Source organism: Peromyscus maniculatus, chromosome 1 (assembly GCF_049852395.1).
Source record: "Peromyscus maniculatus bairdii isolate BWxNUB_F1_BW_parent chromosome 1, HU_Pman_BW_mat_3.1, whole genome shotgun sequence".
Taxonomy (NCBI): domain Eukaryota; kingdom Metazoa; phylum Chordata; class Mammalia; order Rodentia; family Cricetidae; genus Peromyscus; species Peromyscus maniculatus.
In genome coordinates this window covers 191966379-191987900 of record NC_134852.1, presented here as the reverse complement: position 1 = coordinate 191987900, position 21522 = coordinate 191966379, and the positions used below count along the sequence as shown (strand labels likewise).

Sequence of the window (21522 nt, the reverse complement as noted above, 5' to 3'; positions counted from 1 at the left end):
CTTCCCATTCTGTTTTACATGTATATATGTGGGTGTGTAAATGTGTGTGCATATTCAGGTGATTATATGAGAGAATGTGTGTACATGTACATACACATATGTGGAAGTCACAGGTGAACCTTGAGTGTTGTTTTTTGGAAGATGATATGTTTGTTTTTTGAGAAAGGATATTTCACTGGGACACAAGGCTCATTAATTAGGCTGGGTTGGGTATCCAGCAAGCTTTCCAAGCTGTCAGGGTCTCTTCTCTGTCATCCCAGTGTTGGTATAACAAGCACACACACCTGGCCATTATATATATGCCAAAGATTGGATTTAGTCTTTAGGTTTGTGTGTCAAGCACTTTAGTGAATGAAATATCTCTCTAGCACTCTCTCCTGCATTCTCTATGCTTCACAATACGTGGACAAGCATGATGTGTTGCGAACGCTATTTTCTTTCATTTTTTTTGAGTTGTAAGCAAGTCTAAGAACAGACACACAAATCAAATATATTTATTATTGAAAACATACAGAAGAAAAATGACCATGAATTATTTTATTATATTAGTTATTTTACAGTGAAATACTATTTTAACTCAAGACATGATACACATTAGCACAAGTTATAATAACACTGTTGCAGAGAAGAGAAAATTGCAATATATTTGTGCAGTGACTCCAGAAACTGCATAATGTTTGACAGGTGTTTCCTTGGTCTTGACACAATGGGAATACATGAGAGCAGAGTAAGGACAGCTTGTCCCTGATGAGGAAGGAGCTGGGTGAAGGTCTAGACGTGATTGCAGAAAACAACACAGCTTAGACCAGAAATTCTGTTCTTCTTTAAACAGGAATGAAGCAGATCTGGTAAGGGGGTGGCAGAGAGGCAAATCCATTGGCCACTGGGGTTGTATCGATGTCTTTAGGGTGAACCAGTGATTTCAGCTTAAAGTTCTGTAAAATGGTGGTCAGGAATAGAAACAGCTCCATGCGTGCCAGGCCCTCTCCTGCACAAATCCGTTTTCCTAGGGGGAAGAAAGCCAAAGAAGATTACTATTCTCATTCATAAATGTGAGAATCACTGTACTTGTACCTGACATAGGAGATTATTAATGAATGGTAAGTTATTTATTGTAGTCCATGAGACCAGCTCCCAGGACTGCTCCAGGGTTGCAAAGAGAATGCCACAGAGTAGCAGGACTTAAAAATAATTCTTATCTATCTGAGGGAATAAGACTCATACAGGTACTTTTGGTTATTCTCTTAAGTTCTCTTCTTCCTCTCTTTTTTTCTGCATCCCCTTATATACATCACAGGGAAGGGAATAAAAAGTTATATCTGAGGGTCATATTAGATTGCTTAGGTAAATGATAAGGAGTAGAGCCATTCTGATAACACACATGAAATAAACTTCAGCTTTCTCATTAGTGGGGTAACTGTGGCTCTGAAGGAATATACAGTTGTTTCAGTATCTGTTAAGGAGATAACCTATGAAGGGGGTTATAAAGTTAAACTTTTGGCAACCTAGAAGGCAGAGAAATTATGCATTGTAATGTGTATTTCTAAGTGTGATTAACATTCTAAACTAACATTTAAAAGTGTCAGTTTTTCCCAGACTTGGAGGCAGCTCTGACATGAAGAGAAGCCAGTGCAGCTGGGAGTGAGTAACCATGGCAACACTTGGCTGTGCAGGCTACAAAGTAGAGGCTGAGGGCACAGTGCCCATGAGATAAGGTGCTAGGAATTTGTGTAGGGAGATGTGTCTTAAATTATCAGTCAGACTTTAGCAAAACTATCACCAATGTTGCTTTATGCTTGTGACCTTGGTTCAGCAATCAGACACTTGGGAATTTGTCCTTCTGTGATTCATTTGCAGGGGCAACTAGTCAACTTTGAATTTGTTGTGAGGTTTTTTTTTTTCTTTCTTTTTTATTTTACAATACTATTCAGTTCTACATAACAGCCACAGATTCCCTTGTTCTCTCCCTTCCTGCCCCCCTCCCCTTCCCCCCAGCCCACCCCCCATTCCCACCTCCTACAGATCAAGGTCTCCCCCGAGGACTGGGATCGACCTGATAGACTCAGTACAGGCAGGTCCAGTCCCCTCCTCCCAGAATGAGCCAAGCGTCCCTGCATAAGTCCCAGGTTAGGTGAGACAGTCAATTGGCTTGATCTGTTTGGGAGGCATCTAGGCAGTGGTACCAGGTCCAGGGCTCCTTGCATGTGTTGTGAGGTTTTAAATCAGCTAATTGTACATAGTTGTCTAGAACTGGGGAGACATGGCCATTCTCCTATTTGAGCCTGAGACAATGATATAAAACAGATTTCTAGGTTTCTATAGTCTTCACGGAACAATAGGTCTAGTTATGAAGCACATCCTAGTATATGCAGCTCAAAATGAATCATTATTTGATAGTCCACAGGCATAAGTGCTCTTAAGATTGAGATGTGATCATGCGATTACATGTACATATTACATGAGAATGCACTCTCGTGGGGAGATTCCTCAGCTGTTTATGCACATGTGAAATTACAGACAAGAGCAAACAATGTCAGAGTCCGTGGCCTCATAAGCCTTGCTTGAAATGACATTCCTCCACCAGGGAATTATTCATCTGGTGGGTTGACACCTGAATTATTAATGGCCCTCTGTTGTTTTATTCCATGGCTCGTAGCAGTTATTGGATGGGTTGGTAGATGGACAGCTGCATGAAAGGACATCTAATTGGGCAAATAGAAAAAGTGGAATGATTTTTTTCTTGATTACCTATACTATTAAGAAATACATTGTTCAAAAATACTTTTTAGCTAAGTGTGTTTGTTCATATTTTTAAGCAGACTGTCTGTGAGACTGAGGAAGAGTCTCTGTGTTCATAATAAAAAATAATAAAACCAAGGACAGAAACTGCATATCCAAAGGCAGCATACACATTGCAGGTGTGGACTCAATATCCATTGTTCTCATATTGAATGAGAAGGAACGGTGTTCCCAATCATATTGGCAGAGTGTCCTGCCACATCTACAATGTCTCCATCATCTCATGATGATCAGAATGAAGTTCCTGGCACTCTGAACAGAGTAAAAGTGCTCTGACCTAATAGTTCAAAACATTCTTTTAATAATATGGGATTTCTTCTTATAATGCTCAATTACCCATGCCTTTTGAGGCAGCTAGGGAGTCAGTCATTTATTAGAATGATTCTCCATCTTAGGCATTAATTAATAAGGTTTGAGATGTAAATGTGCTGATTTATCCCTAATAACCCAGAGATCTGGGAGACTTTCTCATTGCCCTTGTCCAACTGAAATTTATCAAGTATTGTTCATTCATGTGTTTACCAAGTGCACTAGAGGCTCTTTTGTAATTTTCTGTATTTTTGGAGATTTGTAAGTAATAGTTGAGCATGAGGGTGAGTGACATAGCAAAAAAAAGACTTGAATACAAACTATGGTGTCTCCATTTTCATAGTGAGTGAATAAAGTGTAAATGGAGTTTGCTTTCTTTGATATTTCTGCGATGTAGCTAAGGGAAGATTAAACACACTCTTTTCTTCAGCTTTCTCAACTTTGAACAATGGATAACAATCAAAGCTTTACTTTCAAAAACTAAAAGGGAAGAAATCTCTTTATCATGACAGTGCATGGACACTGGAGAGTCATATTCCTGATCATTGCAAGTCTACTGGCCATTAGGGAGCCACTGTGTAAATCTTTAGAGTCTCTCATGTCACTGGAGCCATGGAAATGAGTTTCTATTACCTGCTGAGAAAGGCATGAAGTAGTCACTTTTCTTGAAGTTTCCATTCTTATCTAGAAAGTGTCCAGGATCAAATACCTCTGGGTTGGGGAATTCCTTGCTGTCATGCAGGACTGATGACAGTGATGTTATTACTGTTGTTCCCTATAACAACACACAGAGAGAAATCGAGTTACAAAGAAAGCAGAGAGCTAAAACACTTTAGGAAATTAACCTAGTTCACCTTCTGCTCCATAGTGGGAGTGAAGTAAAAAGAACAGCAGGGACATTTCAACACACAGAGCAGGTAAAGAGCAGGGAGAAGGTTGAGGCCAGGCACAGATGTGGCTAAAGTGCCATCTAGTGACATTTCACATGAGTACTTGGACTAAAACTTCTCAATCTCTTCGTTCCTTTAGATTAGACTCATGCTTCTCTAATCTGATTTCTCAGGCTCATCATTTCTGTATACTCCTCATGTGAATCAGTTTCTAAGTAGAATTATTCATTGAGTATTTTGAACAGAATAGGAGACCATTCAATAAGTAAAATATGGAAGATTTGGAAAGATAATTACCACTCCTTTTCTCTCATTTACAGAATCTGTCTATCTATATCTGTATTTATATGATAGGAAAGGAAAAGCAGGGCTATGTGCCAGAGTAGAGGTGTGCAGTCTTTTATGTAATCTATCTCATGAATGCTCAGACACAAACATAGAAATACATATATGCACATGTGTCTGAAAAGCAGGATGAGGACTCTTTGGGAGAAGAAAAGGAAGAGTTGGAATGAGGAGGAGAGGGAAAAAATAAAATTAAACAAAATAAGATTAAATTAAGATGATCTGGTGACAGATAAATCAATAAAACTTCTAGGGATATACAGAAATTGCTGGGAACTAGTGCTGGCAAGTTTTCTTTAAATTGTACACAAACTAATCTCGTATTATTTCAAAGTTTCTAGGAATGTTCTCTACAAAGCTTTTACAAGGCTGACACAAATATTACTATGCAGCTTAAGTAAGTATGCTTAAATTTATAAAGCTAAAAAACGATTATTGACATACATAAATTGTGTGCAAATTAAGTTCTAGTGTCAATAGACCTTGAATGTATATTCATAACCACTTGTTTACACATTTCCAGTTACTGCTTCTCTGCTACAATGACAGAGTTTCTGAAGAGGCAGCACAATCTCCTTGGCCTAGAAAGTCTGAAATCTACCAGAATAATTATGGCAGAGATCATTAGTTCCTTCCTATCCTATTACTTTTGCTGAGATCAGTGGCTCCAGTCTGATCAAAGAAATCACTTTTCCTACTTGTCACAAGGGAAAATCAGCTGTGAAGTCATGCTTATTTCTAGACCAGGTTGTTCCACAAAGGGAAATAAATGGGATAATCTGCTTGAGTGGACCCAAAGAGACCAGTCATATCATGATCCAGCAGCAGAGCGATGAAGGGATATAAGTTTAGTTGATGCAACATTTGCCTCAAACTAGGGTCTAAACCCAAGGAAGCCATGAGAAGATATGTCACTCGTATCTTGTCCTTTGTCCTATTTACCATTTACTTGGGTCTAAGGACATAAACATAAACAAGTTATGTATATTAGCATAGACCTCAACAGTCTTATCTCAGGAGTGTCCTTTAGCCAAAGCAGACTGGCAACCTCACCCATATACTAAGTCTGTTATCACACAACAAAGCCCAATGCCACTGGCAAATCTAGTTCCATCATCTCCACATGATATTAGTTATTGGAAACTTACCAATCTCTTTTTGCCCCCTACCCTGAAAAACTACAGAACTACCCTGTACAGAGCAACTTCATCCTTTTTGGATGAAGGTATTACTATAAAAATTCTGCATTTTCATCTATATTATCTGGAACTCAATCAGAAGTTTTGGGGGTCTTCAAAGTAAAACTAAGTGGCCACAGAATGAACTAAGTATAAACAGAACCACATCAGGGAACATTCTTAACTTACTTTTAAGCCAACAGCTTAAAATATAAGAAGTCTAAGAAGGTTGGAGGAGAAAAATTATGGACAGAAATTTCTTTACATAGAAATCATAAGCAATGTGTAGTAGAGAAAGTCCATACATACATGTTGATAACATATATAGTGCGGTGGGATGTCTTTTTACATGCTGATAATGTGTGTTGCTTTTATTGCTTAATAAAGAAACTATGGCAAGAAAGCTTACAGAAGAAGGCAGAGTCAGGGGATATGCGATCTAGCTACCCAAGAAGGAAGATGTGAAAGTACTGGTAAGCAAAGAAGCCACATATCAAGACATAGATTAATAGGAATGGGTTGAATTAAGTTCAAAGAGCTAGCTAATATAAGCTGTAGCCATAAGCTATACAGTTTGAAATTAATATAACCCTCTGAGTAATTATTTGTATACGCAATTATGGGACCACAGGTAGAAGAGATTCATCTGGACTGCTGGTCAAGGCAAGACTGGAGAAAATTCCATCTACATAAACAGTCAGTGATCAAAGGATAAACAATACACCAAACCATAAAATGAAGGCAGAGAACAATTTTGAAAATACTATACAGACATTTGTGAATAAAATTCATCTCAAAGAAAAAAATCTGTGTTCCTGGGTCATGCTCATACATAATTGGCTATATAATAAAGTATCTCTTATACCCTTAAATAAATCAGACTAAAAATTATCATCTGATCTACACAAATATCAATGTATTCCTAAAACGTCAAACTTGATACAGAGATATTAAAGTTATAATACTTCATGCTAATCAGAAATGAAACAAGTGATGACCACTGCAACAAGGTCTGTTCATCACTATGCTGCAATTATCCCAACCGAAGAGAAACTAAGAACAATAGAACATGAAAAGTACATAGCAAAGTATTATCCCATATAACAACTTCAAATCCCACATACATTTACAGATACCTGTTAGAAATAGTAAAATTCACATGTTTAGATAAAAATAAGACCAACAGAAGGATTACATCAATTGTTTCCATTAAGCAGATGGAATGAATAGCAGAGGCACTAGAGAAATAATAACAGATATTCACCACTCAGAAAACCTACAAAAAGATATTTACAAACTTCCCCATTGAAAAGAAACATGGCAGAGAAATAAACATAACAAATAAATGATTGAATGACATAACCTTACTGATGATTTGAAAGAATTCAGGATATCAATTCTTTCCAATTTGAAGATTTTTTTTTTCTCATAATGATAAAAATCCAGAAAAGACTTTTGGAAATTTGACAAAATGTTTGAACATTCCAACAGAAATACCTAAGCTTTGCCAAATAGTATATGAAAGTAGGAGAAAATGTGGAAGTATCATTACCAGATGTATCTGTACCTACAGAAGAGAGCTGCCCTCCTGATTGGGAAGCAGTATAAGCCACCAGCAGCTTTGGTGACACAGAGGACTGGAACTGCACTCTCATCTGGGGGCATCAAGAGCACAGAGGTGCAGCAGAGAGGAGACAAGCTTACCTTTGGGATAAGGTAGTTCCTGAACTTAGTGTCACAAGTCACCGCATGGGGCACGCTGGTGGGGATGAGGTCAATGAATCTTTGGACCTCATGAATCATGGCATCTGTGTAGGGCATGTGGCTCCTGTCCTGCATGCAGGGGCTGCGGTTTCTGCCAACCACACGATCAATCTCTTCCTGGACTTTAGCTGGTTGGTCACAGTGAGAAATGGGGGAATAGGAGAAAAGTGACATGTTTGGCACAATGTCAGGCCATACACAGCATAATGTAGGTTTTGTAAAACAATTGAAAATGTGCATTTTTCATTCAGAGATAAAAGTATTTATATATATATAATTATGCAGAAATGATATGTTGTGGATTTATATCACTATTCTATACAGATATCATGATATATCAGCATACACTTATTATATATAATATAATATGAAGAAATATAGTAAGCCATAATTGCAAATAAAGTATAAGTAATTAAAAGTATCAAATAAAACAGAGTATAATTAGTCAACATGCTTTAGTCTATGGTAAAGAAGATTAGAACTCAGATACTAAATCTGTATCCAAATACAATATTCTTTTATAGTCACATTCGAAGATGTGTATATTGATGAATATGTGTATGCTGCATGTGTACAATTTGAAAGACTTTTCTTTTTTGTTCCCACATTTAATGAACAAGTTCAACCTCTTCAGCTACTTCTGAAGTATATTCATATTTGTAAAATGACTGTTTCTTTTGTGCTGAAATATGCACAACATTTATGAGTTTCAGATATGGGAAATGAAATTTCAGGTACATCTACATCAACATTAACAGATAAATGCTAAACATACACACACATGCACACTTCCTCTTTCCCCTCACTTCTTTAGCAATATCATATTGGAACCTCATGAAACTGACAAGCTTCTGTATGGAAAAAGACACCATCATTAGGACGAAATGACAAACTACACAATGAGAAAAGATTTTATCCAACACATCCAATACAGGGCTATGATCCAAAATTATAAGGAAATCAATGAATGAGATATCAAGAAAACAAATGACCCAAATAATAAATGGGGTACAGATCAAAGAAGAAAATCAAATGGCTGAGAAAAACTTTAAGAAACATAGAAAAATGTTCAAAAACCTTAGTCATCAGGGAAATGCAAATCAAAACTACTTTGACATTTCATTTTACACCCATCAGAATGGTGAAGATCAGTTTTAAAAAAAATGACAGATCATGCTGGTAATGATGTGGCACAAGGGGAACACTTATGCATTGTTGATGGGAGTGCAAACCTGTATAGCCACTACGGTTATCAGTGTGACAATACTTCAGGAAGATGGGAACCAATCTACCTCAAGATACAGCTATACTACTCTTGGGCATACCTAACAATTGTTTCATCTGATCATGGAAAGACTTGCTCAACAATGTTCTCTTGTTGTTTGTTTTTGCTCTTTTTGAGGGTGGCCTGTAACACGGCTACCAAAAAATCCACACACCAAGAATTATTATTACTTATGAGTGCCCAGCCTTAGATTCGCTTAGTTTCTTGCCAGCTTTCCTTAACTTTAAATTATCCCATCTATCTTTGCCTACAGGATTTTTCTTTTTCTATTCCTGTATACCTTTCTTTGTTTCTTACTCCATGGCTTGCTGTGTAGCTGGGCAGTAGGCCCCTGGAGTCCTCCTTTTTCTCTGGCTCCTTGATTTCTCACTCCTCCATCTCTTTTCTCACTCCTTACTATTTATCCTCTCTGCCTGCCAGCCTCTCCTATTTTTCTTTACTGCCTCACTATTGGCCATTCATCTCTTTATTAGACCATCAAGTGTTTCAGACAGGCACAGTAACAAAGCTTCACAGAGTTAAACAAATGCAACATAAACAAAAGTAACACACCTTAAAATAATATTCTACTACAATGTTCATTGCTTCTGTATTCATAATAGCCAGAAATTGAAATGAAGTGTATATCCTTAAACAGAGGAATAGATTGTTTTTAAATATGGTACATTTATACAATGGAATATCACTCAGCCATTAAAAAAAGAATAAAGTTATGAAATTCTTGGGTAAATTGATGGAACCAAAAAAACAAAACAAAACAAAAAAACATAAAACCTCACCCTGAGTGATGTAATCCAGACCCAGCAAGAGAAATTTGGTATGGATTCACTTAAATGTGGATATTAGCTGTTAAATAATGATAACCAAGCTACAATCTGTAGAACCACTGAGGTTAGATTTAATGTAAGGGACTATGGAGGACAGATAGATCTTGTTAGGAAGGGGAGATAGAATAGATAGTTATGGATATGTTGGGGGGAGGCTTGAGTGGGAAGGGGAGACAAGGACAAGGGAGGGAATATAGGGATAAACACCTAAAATTCAGAACCATTTAAGGAATAGTATGGAATCTTAATTCAGTAGAAACTTACACACACACATATATCACATATATATATATATATATATATATATATATATATATATATATATAAACATATATGAAGGTGATCTAAATGAAATATCCAAGAGCCCCAACTGAACATCCCTTGTCACCAAATAAAATTTCCAAGACCAGCGTTACTTTGCATCTAATAGAGTTGTTGTTCAAATGACTTTGATGAACATCTCCGAACAACCCAGGCTATAGCCAAAACAATAGATTGCTTTCTACAAACTGACAGCAAGGCCTCATTGCTGAAGCAACACCTATACAGCTGTGTGATCATGGAGAAGTCAAGCTGATGCCTACATAGAACCTTCATCCCTATGTTCCAGCATCTGTGGTACTGGAATGTACTCTACATACTGTCAAAAGAGACATAAACACCAACCCAGCCACAAACCCTTTCATTAACAATATTGCCTTGCCTGCAAGATATGCCAGGGCAATGGTGGCACAATACTTGTGGGTGTAACCAACCAAAAACTGATTTTACTTAAGGTTCACTCCATGAAATGAAACCTAGTCCTGAAACTTGTTTGGTGGCCAATAATGGGAGTCTAAATAATCCAGAGACCTATGGTTAAAGCAAATATTTCTGTTCTAAAACAAAAAAAATTATCAACAAAACACAAAACAAAAATATAGCGTATGGTGATATTTTATTTGTACTGAAATGTGATTTTATTTGTATGTTAATAAATAAAGTTGCCTGGGGGTCAGAGCTCTTAGAGCCATAGCAAAAGCTGGGCATTGGTGGTGCACACCTTTAATCCCAGCACTTAGTAGGCAGAGCTAGCTAGATCTCTGCGTGTTCAAGGATACAGCCAGGATTGGAGACACACGCCTTTAATCTCAATACCAACCATAGAAGACCTGGAGGTCTGTACAGACAGGCCGTGATGAGGGGGTCATGTGGTTGGGTTTACAACCAATGAGAAGGCAGGACAGAAAGTCTACATAAAGACAAACAAACAGGAAGTAGATCTCTTTCAGAGAGGTAGGACCACCGCAGGAGGAAGGGTAAGGTTTTAGCTCTTAGCTCTGACATCTTGGTTTTCTTCTTTGCATTGGTTCTGTGTTTCTTATTTAATAAGACGGTTGATTACATCTACAATAGCAATAAAATTAATCCTAATGACATTCTGCTATACTCATCCTTCAGTGCCTTGCTCAGCCATCTTTATCTTTATCTTGCAGCAGATGGCAACAAATACAGAAACCCTCAAATAGGCAATATGCAGATAGTGAGAGACCTTGGAGAACTTAGCACTAAATGGAATACCTCATCAAATCACTCCCATCAGGAACCTCTGTGGAATCAGAGGCAGAAAGATTGTAAGAACAAGACAGGATGGAGGATACTAAGGAAAAAAGGCCCTGTAAAATCAAAATAAAGGATATATGAACTCACAGAGGCTGAGGCAGCATGCACAGGGCCTGCACAGGTCTACACCAGGTCTTTGCATATATATTATGGCTTCCAGTTTAGTGTTTTTATAGGATTCTTTGATGTGAAAATGAATGCTCTTTCTTTCCTGTGCCTCCTCTTGTGTTCTTTTCCTTTGTTTGTTCTGTCCAGTTCTGATGTGTTATTTTTGCTGTGTCAGGTTATATTTAGTAGATTGTATTATACTATGTATCATTTTTATAAACCTGCTTGTTTTCTAATGAGAGGCAGAAAAGGAGGATATCTGAATGTGAGAGAAGGTGGGGAGGAACAGTAAGGAATAGAGGGAGGATCCATAATCATGATACATAATGTGAGAAAAAATCAATTATTAATAAAAGGGAAAGATTATAGATTGGACTGTAACATTGTGTTAAACCAATATTCACTGATAGATTAATTGTAAATACATAAGATTTATCCATTATCATGAAAATTATTATTATTTTCCATTATTAGCAGTATTTTTGATAAATGGATATATTTTTTTGTCTGTAATTTTGCATTTCTTGAGTTAGAATTATACTGGAAATTTAAGTAAATATTTTAAAGTGCTGGGAATATATACTCAATTAAAAGGAGTATTAGACTTAAATTTTTTTCTCTTTCATCCCTCATTTTCTGTCAGTCCTACAGCACCCACATGGTAAATATGGAACTGGGAGCTTTCCAGACCTGGTACATAGCAAAATCTCTGACACACTTACCCTCCCACAAGAGGTATTCAGGCTCCTGGGGTCATGGCTTCCTGTGACTTTACTTCAGATAATAGGATAAAAAATGTTCTCACAAATTTCATGAAGAAATGGAAAACTGGACAAAAATTATGGCAAACCTAGAGGTCTCATCTGCCCTTTATTTTAGAAACTCATCAGAAGATAGCTGATCATGAGAATCCCGGTGTAGTTTCAATAAGAATAGTTAACATGTGACCCAGGAATCTCCCTGAAGGGTTCTATGCTTCTATTCAGTTCAGAAACTCCATGAATCTGTGTCTTGGATGGATGTTTAGAATCCATTCTGATTAATACATGGAAAGTATTTTCTATTAATGTGGTGAAATATGGAGTGCTGATTTATTTCTTTTGTCTGGAGGATAGACTCTGCTGCTCACATTGATGGAACAAGGCACTGAAAAATTCCCGAGCCAGAAATCTGGGACTAAAATGTTGGCAAGCTCCTCTTTCATCCCTATGCACTGCTTATTCCCTGTCAATCATTAATGTCTAGAATAAAGGGCTTCTTAGACTCAGTTTCTTTTAAGTATTCTATTTTCCTGAAGTATTCTATTTCACCTGCTGAATGGGAACAGGAAGAGAACCTCAGCAAGGCCAGCATCTGGTACACAACATTATTCTTTTCTTAAACTTCTATTGCTTTGGAGCAGGAGTCTTCACTGGTCTGTAGATATAGATACACAACTTGTTTGTCTTACTATATGCATGTTCATCTAACATTTATGATTCAACATCATCTTTCCTGATCTACATTTTTCTCATTCCTCATATTACTGGTTCCATAAATTGGTGAAGCCTCCTTGTCTGCTTATTGCTATATCTTCCTATCCTAAAAATACAAATTTTGATTCACACTTGTGCTTTAATCATGTAATATATGTTGGGCACAGGAGGAAGGGTGTGCTTTGTATATGCTGAACCACTAGATCTGTTTTAAAGTACAATGTAAAAGAAAGTGCTATTAATACAGTTAAAAAAAATCATTGTTCAATAATTTAAGGAAATGGACTTTTGAAGTGATAAGATTCTTTCATCTATATTTTCTGTGTTAATGGAAAAATGTTTCTAGAGAATCTAAATATTTTGAACACTTCTCAGAATGAACATTATCTCAGCCATACTCAGTGCATTCTAGGCTTTCTGCTTATGCTTCCATGAGGTAAGTTTTCTTTTTTCCACTCCAAAGTTAGATTCATCAGAATGAGGAAAGGAAATTGAAAGGTTTTAGCTGATCTAAAGACATGATTTTTGAGATTAAGGAAACATGTATCCACAGGACAATGTATCCTGACCACTCCCACCATAGCTTACCTTCTAGATCACTCACACACTGACCAGAATTTGATTGCTTTTCTTATAATCAGAGTCTGCTTCTCTTAGTCATGCTGTTCCTTACAGCCAGTGAGTGGCACAGAAGGTGAAGGACTGAGACTTCTCTAAGAATGACACACAGGACACTAGCAGAGACTTTCCAGCATCTTATAGGAACTCTGTGCATCATTATCTGAGTCCTCACCTGTGACATGTGGGTGCTTCAGCAGGAGCAGGAGAGCATATCTCAGCGTTGTGCTTGTTGTCTCTGTCCCAGCACCAAACAGATCATTCACTGTGGTTGCCAGATGCTCAAGTGTAAATTCTGATTGTTGATTGTTGTTTGCCTAAGAATAATTTGATGCAATAATCTGATAAATTGTTTACCAGCACATCTGATTACAATGGATCTACAGTTTTATGGAAGTTTATGTATTTGTTACTGAAAGTATAAAATTTAAAATAAAAAACCATAGCTCCCTTTCCAAATGGTTATTCTAACTTCATAGAAGTTTACTGAGTTGTGTAGTCTTGGGGTTTAGTTAATTTGACATGAACATTTATTTAATTGCAAGTTTTTTTTATAGTAAGACTTCTACAGAATATTTGTTTTTATATTGTTGCCAACAAAGATCCTGGAATGTAGACTAGAGGAGAAATTAACATATAATGTCAAAGACTATGGCACAGATTTTTATAATTTTTGACATCACCCTGATTCCTTATTAGCCTAACTCTTGCAATGATGTGACTATCTGTACATAAATTTGTGCAGTTTTGTATAATTATGCTTTAAAAAACATAAATGAAACGTTTTATTCATTATCTATTTACTCCCATCAAAGCCATATGAAGAAGAATTGTGGTAGGTCTAATCTTCAGATATGCAGATTCATACATAAATGAGGGCCTGTGTCTCCATATGGTGAAGATCAGTGGAGGACATTTGACTCTGTCTCTGGGAATTCTCTATTAAACTAAGATGGGTTTATAATGAGATCCTTTGTCCTTGTGTTAAATAAATCCATTCTTTCTTAGTGCATTAATAACTAGGTTTCCTTTTACTTTTAAAAAATAATATATCTTTGCTTATTCAGCCCACATTTATTTTCCATCCATCTGCCCATTGATGACTTCTAGATTGATTATCTCAGCGACTTTGAGAAATACAGTAAGAAACAAACATGAACATGCAGGTGCCTTTTCCATACGCTGATATACTTTGAATATAAACTCAGAAGTAAAGTACTTGGGTCCTATGATAGACATAGAGAAAGAGATTCTAGAGGACCCATGACATTGTTTTATACAATGGCTCTAATAATCTACATTCTCATTAACATTATATTAGTGTCCCTCTCATTACATGATTACTAGCAGTTTTTTTTCTTTGAAAAAGTTCCACAATTACAATTGAACCATTAAACCTCATTGTGATATTATGTGTCCTTCCTGATGGAAAATGACATCCATAATTGTGTTGGTCACTTGAATTTATTCTTTGAAATATAATATCTAAAACAATGGCAGAACTTAAAAAATGAATAACCAAATGATATTAAATTGGCACAGTATAAAATACTTTAAGGACTACAATCTATGACCAAGTGGCAATTACCCCCAAAGTCTAAAGTTACTTAAAAAAATCAGTCACCACAATATGGCACATTATTAGAACAAAAGAAACAAGGCACATAGTCACTACAATTGACTCAGAAAAGCAGTTGACAGTTGCGGATACAAACTTTCATGATGTAAAAGAAAGTATGGCTAGAAGACAATGTATGTGCCACAAAAAAATCTAGGAACACTACAAATATAAAGTATACTGTGTTACAAAGATTAAAAATTTACTTTAAATTTAGTATGGAAATAAAATCTAAACACATGTACTTTTGAATCATTTGAAGTAATAGAAATCTTAGTCTGAAAAATTAAACAAATAAATGAAATAAAGGAACCTAAATTTGAAAGGGTAAAGCACAATGATATTTATGAAGAAGTGTGATAAATATGTAGAAAATCACATGTAATATAAAATTGTGTAAAATCAATCAAAGCTAATGAATGATTGTAGTACAATTTCAGGACAAAAAAATAAGTCCAGTTGTGACTCTATACAGCAGAAAGTAAAAATCTGAAATGTAATCAGGATACAAAGGTAATAATATTCCTCAGAATAATCTCATGACTCACTTTCATATGCTTAGATATTCTAATGCAAAAACAAATCTTCAAATTTAAGGGGAACTGTGAGGAAGGTCTGAGTCCACAAACTTCAAAAATGAAATTAACCAAAAGATATGAGTAAGGACATTCTATGCTCATTAATGGAAAAACTCCACCAAGAAGACATTGCAATTCTAAACATTTATGCACCAAACATATGGGCACCCAGTCTCATAAAACAAACATTATTAAATATAAAATTACAGACTGACTCAAACATAGTGACAGCAGGTGACTTAGATACCCCACTTCCATCAACAGATAAGTCATCTAGATAAAAACTAGAGAAACTATGATGCTAAATGACATCATCAATCAAATGGACCTAAAAGGTATTACAGAACCTTCCATTCAAGCTCAGAAGAATATAATTTCTTCTCAGAAATCCATAGAACTTTCTCCAGAATCGAACACATAATAAGGCACAAAGCAAATCTTGAAGAATTTAAGAAAATTGAAATTGTATCCTGCATATTGTCTGACCATAAAAAGATAAAGATAGACATTGCTAACAATAGAAATAACAGAAAGGACACAAACTCATTGAAATTTAATAGCATATTAGTGAATGGATACTGGGTTAAGAAAGAAAGAAATAAGGAAATTAAAACATTCATAACCTTGAATGAAAATTAAAACACAACATATGAAAATCTATGGGACACAATGGAAAAACTGCTATGCAGATTATTTACAGCACTAAGATCTACATAAAAATTGGAGACTTCACATAATAATTATTTAAAAGTGCATGTGAGAGCATAGGAAAAATAAGAACAAACAACACCCAAAATGTCAGACAGAAAGAGATAACAGAAGTCAGGGCTGAAAATAATAAAATAGAAACAAACAAACAAAAAAGCAAATAGTAGGAACTTAGTTAACAACCTTTGTTAACAATATTGGCAAATTTTATCCAAAATAACCAAAGAAAAGAGAAAAAAATCACAGATGGAAAGGGTGAGCATGAGTTAGTAAGGTAAAAGAGTGAATATGAGAAGAGATAAATAAGTCACACCAAAGGCCCTTTGTAAAATTTATGGGAAACTACTACTATAGTAGCTTTAAAAATACAAATACATATACATCATATATATGCCCTAGGACCAGTAAAAGATTACATCGAGTGATTGGCCAATAGAGTTACATAGATCCTTAACTATCACAGGTTATTGTCAATATTCCAGGTTACTCTCCAGAACTCTATGAGAAATCACTATTTTGATGACATATTTTGGAGTCACAAAATGTAAAGACATCAAGCTGCTACTCATCTAGAACCTGCATTCCTATTGGCTAGTTTTTGTTGTGCTGTGTAGCAGGAATCTTAAAAGTTCTTATTAATAAAAACAAACCTGAGGCAAGATATTGGGGTGAACTCTGGAAGATCAGAAAGACAGAAAAAGCCACAGCTACCTCACCTCGCTGGATCCTCAGCTGGTCTTGTTTCCTCAGACTGGAGGCCTCTGAGTCCTCATCCAGAATGGGTCTCAGCTGAATTGGTGCTCAAAAGCCTGAATGCTTAACCAGGCCAAACGCTTAACCAGGCCAAACGCTTAACCAGGCCAAATGCTTAATCAGGCCAAATGCTTCTAGTTCCTGGTCCTCCCGCCTTATACATCTTTTTGCCTTCTACCATCACTCCCTGGGATTAAAGGCTTGCTTTCTGGGATTAAAGGTGTGAGTTGCGATGCTTGGCTGTATCCTTGAACAGATGCGTTTCTGCCTATCTCTGCCTCCCAAGTGCTGGGATTAAAGACGTGTGCTACCACTGCCTATCCTCTATGTTTAATATTGTGGCTGTTCTGTCTCTGACCCACCCCCGGATAAGTTTATTAGGGTGCACAATATTTCGGGGAACACAATAGCACCACAGTGCTGCGATGTAATATCTCTGGTACTGGGGGAGAAAAGTTCTTCTCAGTCTCACCCAGCTGTGAACCTGCAAGTTACAACAATGCCTGGCCTGATACGTCATGCCAGTAGTGCAATAGTTACACCAATGTCATGGGAGCAACAGCTGCTTTCTGATGGAATCTAAGGCCGATTTTGTTAGACAGCAACCATATCTACAACTGTTCAAGGGCTAAGACTCTGTGGTCAAATCTATCAGTCTAATGGACTAACAGTAGAGTGATACAATGATTCTTAATGACTTACTACTATATCCACAGTCCAGAACTGTCTTACTTATCATCAGAGAAATTTCTCCTTATGGGGATGGCAATTAATATAGAGACACTCAACTGTTCAATGCACAGAGAATAAAGCATTGTGACATGCTCACCCCTAAATCATAACACACTCCTCAGAGGGTTTAAGTATCTGTAGCTGGAGAGTTTTTCTCCGGGTCCCACCAAACCCCTGCAGTCCCACAGCCCACTTATAAAATAAACACACAGACCCTTATATTATTTATACTGTTTGGCCTAATGGCTCAGGCTTCTAGCAAGCTGTTCTTATATCTTAAATTAACCCATTTCTATTAATCTGTAAGTTGCCATGTGGCTCTTGACTTATCGGTATCTTAACATCTTCTCATGGTGGCTGCTGGCAGTGACTATCTGCCTCAGCCTTCCACTTCCCAGACCTGTCCTCCATCTTTTTCCCACCTATGCTTCCTGCCTGGCTACTGGCCCATCAGCACTTTATTTATTAACCAATCACAGCATAGAGAACACCCCACAGCAAGTATCTTTGTGGAAGAGGGGCCAGAAAAGTTATAAGAGCTATCAGTGATCAATAAGATCAAGGAAACAGTGTTTTCTGGAGACAAAAAGAGAGATGAATGCAAGAACTCACAGTGACTGTGACAGCCTACACAAAAACTATGTAGGTATCACCAGATAAAAACCCAGTACAAAGTGAGGAGAGGAAATATGAAGTACCAAGTCTAGCTGATGAGCTCCTAGGAATGGGAGAGTCAATTTCCTTCAATGATGAGACCCTGATGGGTTGATCACATATCAGGCCTAAGGCTAGGTGAGCAACAGAAACTGGACTCAATGGGGAAGAGAGGAGAAAAGAAATCACAAATTATGGTAGGAAGAGATGAGAGGATGGAGAAGAGGATAATAAAAGTTGAGGGTCTCAACAATTCTCCCTCATACAATCTCTCCTCTTTCTCGCTGATTGGACTCCCGGAGCTCCACCTGGGACCAAGATCGGAAAAAGCACAGGGAGGAATAGCCAAACTAGTGGAAACACATGAACTTGAAACAATAGCTGAGGAGCCCCCAACTGGATCAGGCCCTCTGGATAAGTGAGACAGTTGATCAGCTTGAACTGTGTGGGAGGCCCCCAGGCAGTGGGACCAGTACATGCCCTTAGTGCATGAGCTGGCTATTTGGAACATGGGGCCTATGCAGGGACACTTTTCTCAGCCTGGCAGGAGGGGACTGGACCTACCTGGACTGAATCTGCCAGGTTGAGCTGAATCCCCAGGGTAGTCCTTGCCCTGGAGGAGATGTGAATGGGGGGTGGGCTGGGGGGAGGGCAGGGGGGGCTGGAGGAGGGAGGACAGGGGAATCTATGGCTGATATGTAATATTAAATAAAATTATAAAAAAATTAAAAAGAAAAAAATAGAATAAAAATATAAAAGTTGAGGTTTATGTTCAAATTACATCACATGAAATTCTCAAATACTTAATAAAATATTGCAAAAATAAAATAAAACAAACATATCAAGAAGAGAACAATTGTTTAAAAAATCTTATTGCAGAGCTATAGTAGTGAAAGCAGTCAAGTGTTGAACACAATCAACATCAATACCAGTAGAGCCTTGGTAGCCAGAGTTAACCTAAACATCTAAGGCCAAGACATTTACAACTGAGTTCCAAGCCTGCTCTATCTAAAGGAAGAGACCAGCATGATTATGGAAGAGCAGGATAACTACATGAAAAGAAGGATGCTGGAAGAGTAAACTAGGGATAAGCCTTGTTCCCTATGGTTTGGACTCATAGATTTCAGAACAAACCACCCCAAACCCAGATAAACCAGACTTCATCCATGACAAAATGCTAATGCATTCAGAACATAATTAAGAATATGAAAATGACCACCTACTGGATGGAAATATGTTTCCACGCCATTTATATGGAGATGTTCATATATAGATACAGACACAATTCCACAAATCCACACAATAAGGAATCTAATAGGTAAAATATTGGACTAAAAATTCTCTGAAGACACAGAAAGGCAAAATGGCACCTAAAAAGATTTTCATTTCCACTGTTATCAAGAAAATACCCATCAAATCTGCCCCAAGAAACCATTTCACACTGAGTTGATGTTAATAATAAAGTTTCAAAATTATCCCTTTTGGCAGCTATTTGGAAAATAAGGGATCATATAGACATGAAATGGTGTATTAATGTGAAAGTTTTTTAGCAGTTGCTCAAAAAAGAAAAACAGAAAGAAAAATATTATCGTTTGACTCAGAAACCCTAGTCCTGAGGATATAGACAGAGGAAGTAAAAAAAAGAAAAACTATGGACAAAGATGTCCACACATGTTCATATTTATAGCTTAGAGGAGCCATAGGTAGAAGTAATACAAATATCCATCTATGAGTAAAAAGTGCATTGTGCTCTTAATGCAAGAAAATGAAATTTGCTGCAAAGAAAGGAAGAAATACTTAGTCCAAAAGTTATGCAAGTGCAAAGCACAAATTGAAAGCCACGTATACTGAGTCATTAAGATGATCCTTCATCATAGGCAAATCTATACATACAGAAATCACATTAACAACTACTACAGATGGTGTGGAGGCAAAGGAGTGATCAGTAGTAGTGGGTGTGGTGTATTTTTTCATAGTAATGGAATACTTTCCAACTAGAAGGAGCTGGTAGTTGCAGTGCTTTGTAACCACATGAAGAACCACCATAATATAAGTGAAACATGGTTACAGCCTAGAGACGTCACTTTGCATTCAGTGGACTTTGTGAACTATATCTTACAAGAATACATATTTAAAAGACACAAACTAGATAAAAAATCTGTCAAAAGAAAGCAGCAACATCAGGGGACTCAGATGCCAGGATATTAAGTACTGTTATTCAGATGCAGTAATGAAGAACTCAGGTTAGTGGAGTACTAGCAAAGGACAAACTAAGATCAGTGGAGTAGAATCCATGCCCACAACCAAACCCAAACATCTATAGTCAACTGGCTTTTACTGATTCCCTAGGAAATACAATGGAAAATTGTCTTTTGAATGAACTACACAATGCCAATGCAGATCATGCTGATAGGATCCCCAGTAGATACCAATCCTTAACCCCTTAATCACCCCTTTTGGTGAAAATCAGCTTGAACTTACACTCAAAGCCTTACTCTTCCATACACCTATTCTTTCCCACCACAAACACACCTCAGTAACTTTGAAATTAGCTCCTATATCTATCATTTTAAAATAAACACTATGGCCAGATCAATTTTAATCCACTAGACATGCAGGAAATCTAGCCCTACTATGTGCATTTATGATGCCAATTTTCACACTGCCATGATAGTTGGTTATTTTCTACCTGATTAGAATTTTTCCCTTCTTACCTGTCCTTTGTATTATTTTTCTCCTCAGCTACACTTTTTAAAGAACAGAGGGAATGTGCTTCAGTTAACAAATTCCCTTTATTTTAATCAGTATCAATATGGTGCATCCCAACAGATAATAAGTACTAAAACTGTTTTTCAAATGTTACTGACTTTAAATCATCTCCAACAAATATTTCAATGTTTGACAAACCACAAAATGCTGAAGCAATAAAATAAATTAATATTAACATTTTACCTGCTTTTGTTTAATCAGGTAATAATCAATAAAGTCCCGAGGGTTTGCAGCATTCAATGATTCTTGATGTTCTTTTATTTTCTCCATAAGGTAACTTTTTATATAATCAACATTTTTAATTAACTTGTGATGACTTCCTGGACAATAGTCCATTAATGAAGGGAAATTATTGCAGACCTACAAAATTAAGCAAAGAATTTTTCTGTTAAGATGTATTGTTTTGCTTTTAATCATGTATATGGTGTGTGTATTCATGCATACATGTGTGTGGCATCTATATGTGGATAACTTGGAGACCAAAGATATCAGATTCCCTGACACTAGTGG

At 36.8% G+C, this 21522-nt stretch overlaps 1 protein-coding gene across 1 annotated transcript in view; it reads right to left on the bottom strand.

Moving 5' to 3' along the window:
• Positions 1 to 478: 478 nt before the first annotated feature.
• LOC143271137 (cytochrome P450 2C26) overlaps positions 479 to 21522 on the bottom strand; it is a 36061-nt gene continuing 15017 nt past the window's right edge. The window contains exons 5-9 of the mRNA XM_076563025.1: positions 21196 to 21372; positions 13376 to 13517; positions 7226 to 7413; positions 3742 to 3883; positions 479 to 1006 (exon numbers count right to left, since the gene is read on the bottom strand). Of these exons, the coding sequence (XP_076419140.1) occupies positions 825 to 1006; positions 3742 to 3883; positions 7226 to 7413; positions 13376 to 13517; positions 21196 to 21372 (831 nt within the window). The 3' untranslated portion in view covers positions 479 to 824. The remainder of the gene's footprint in view (positions 1007 to 3741; positions 3884 to 7225; positions 7414 to 13375; positions 13518 to 21195; positions 21373 to 21522) is intronic.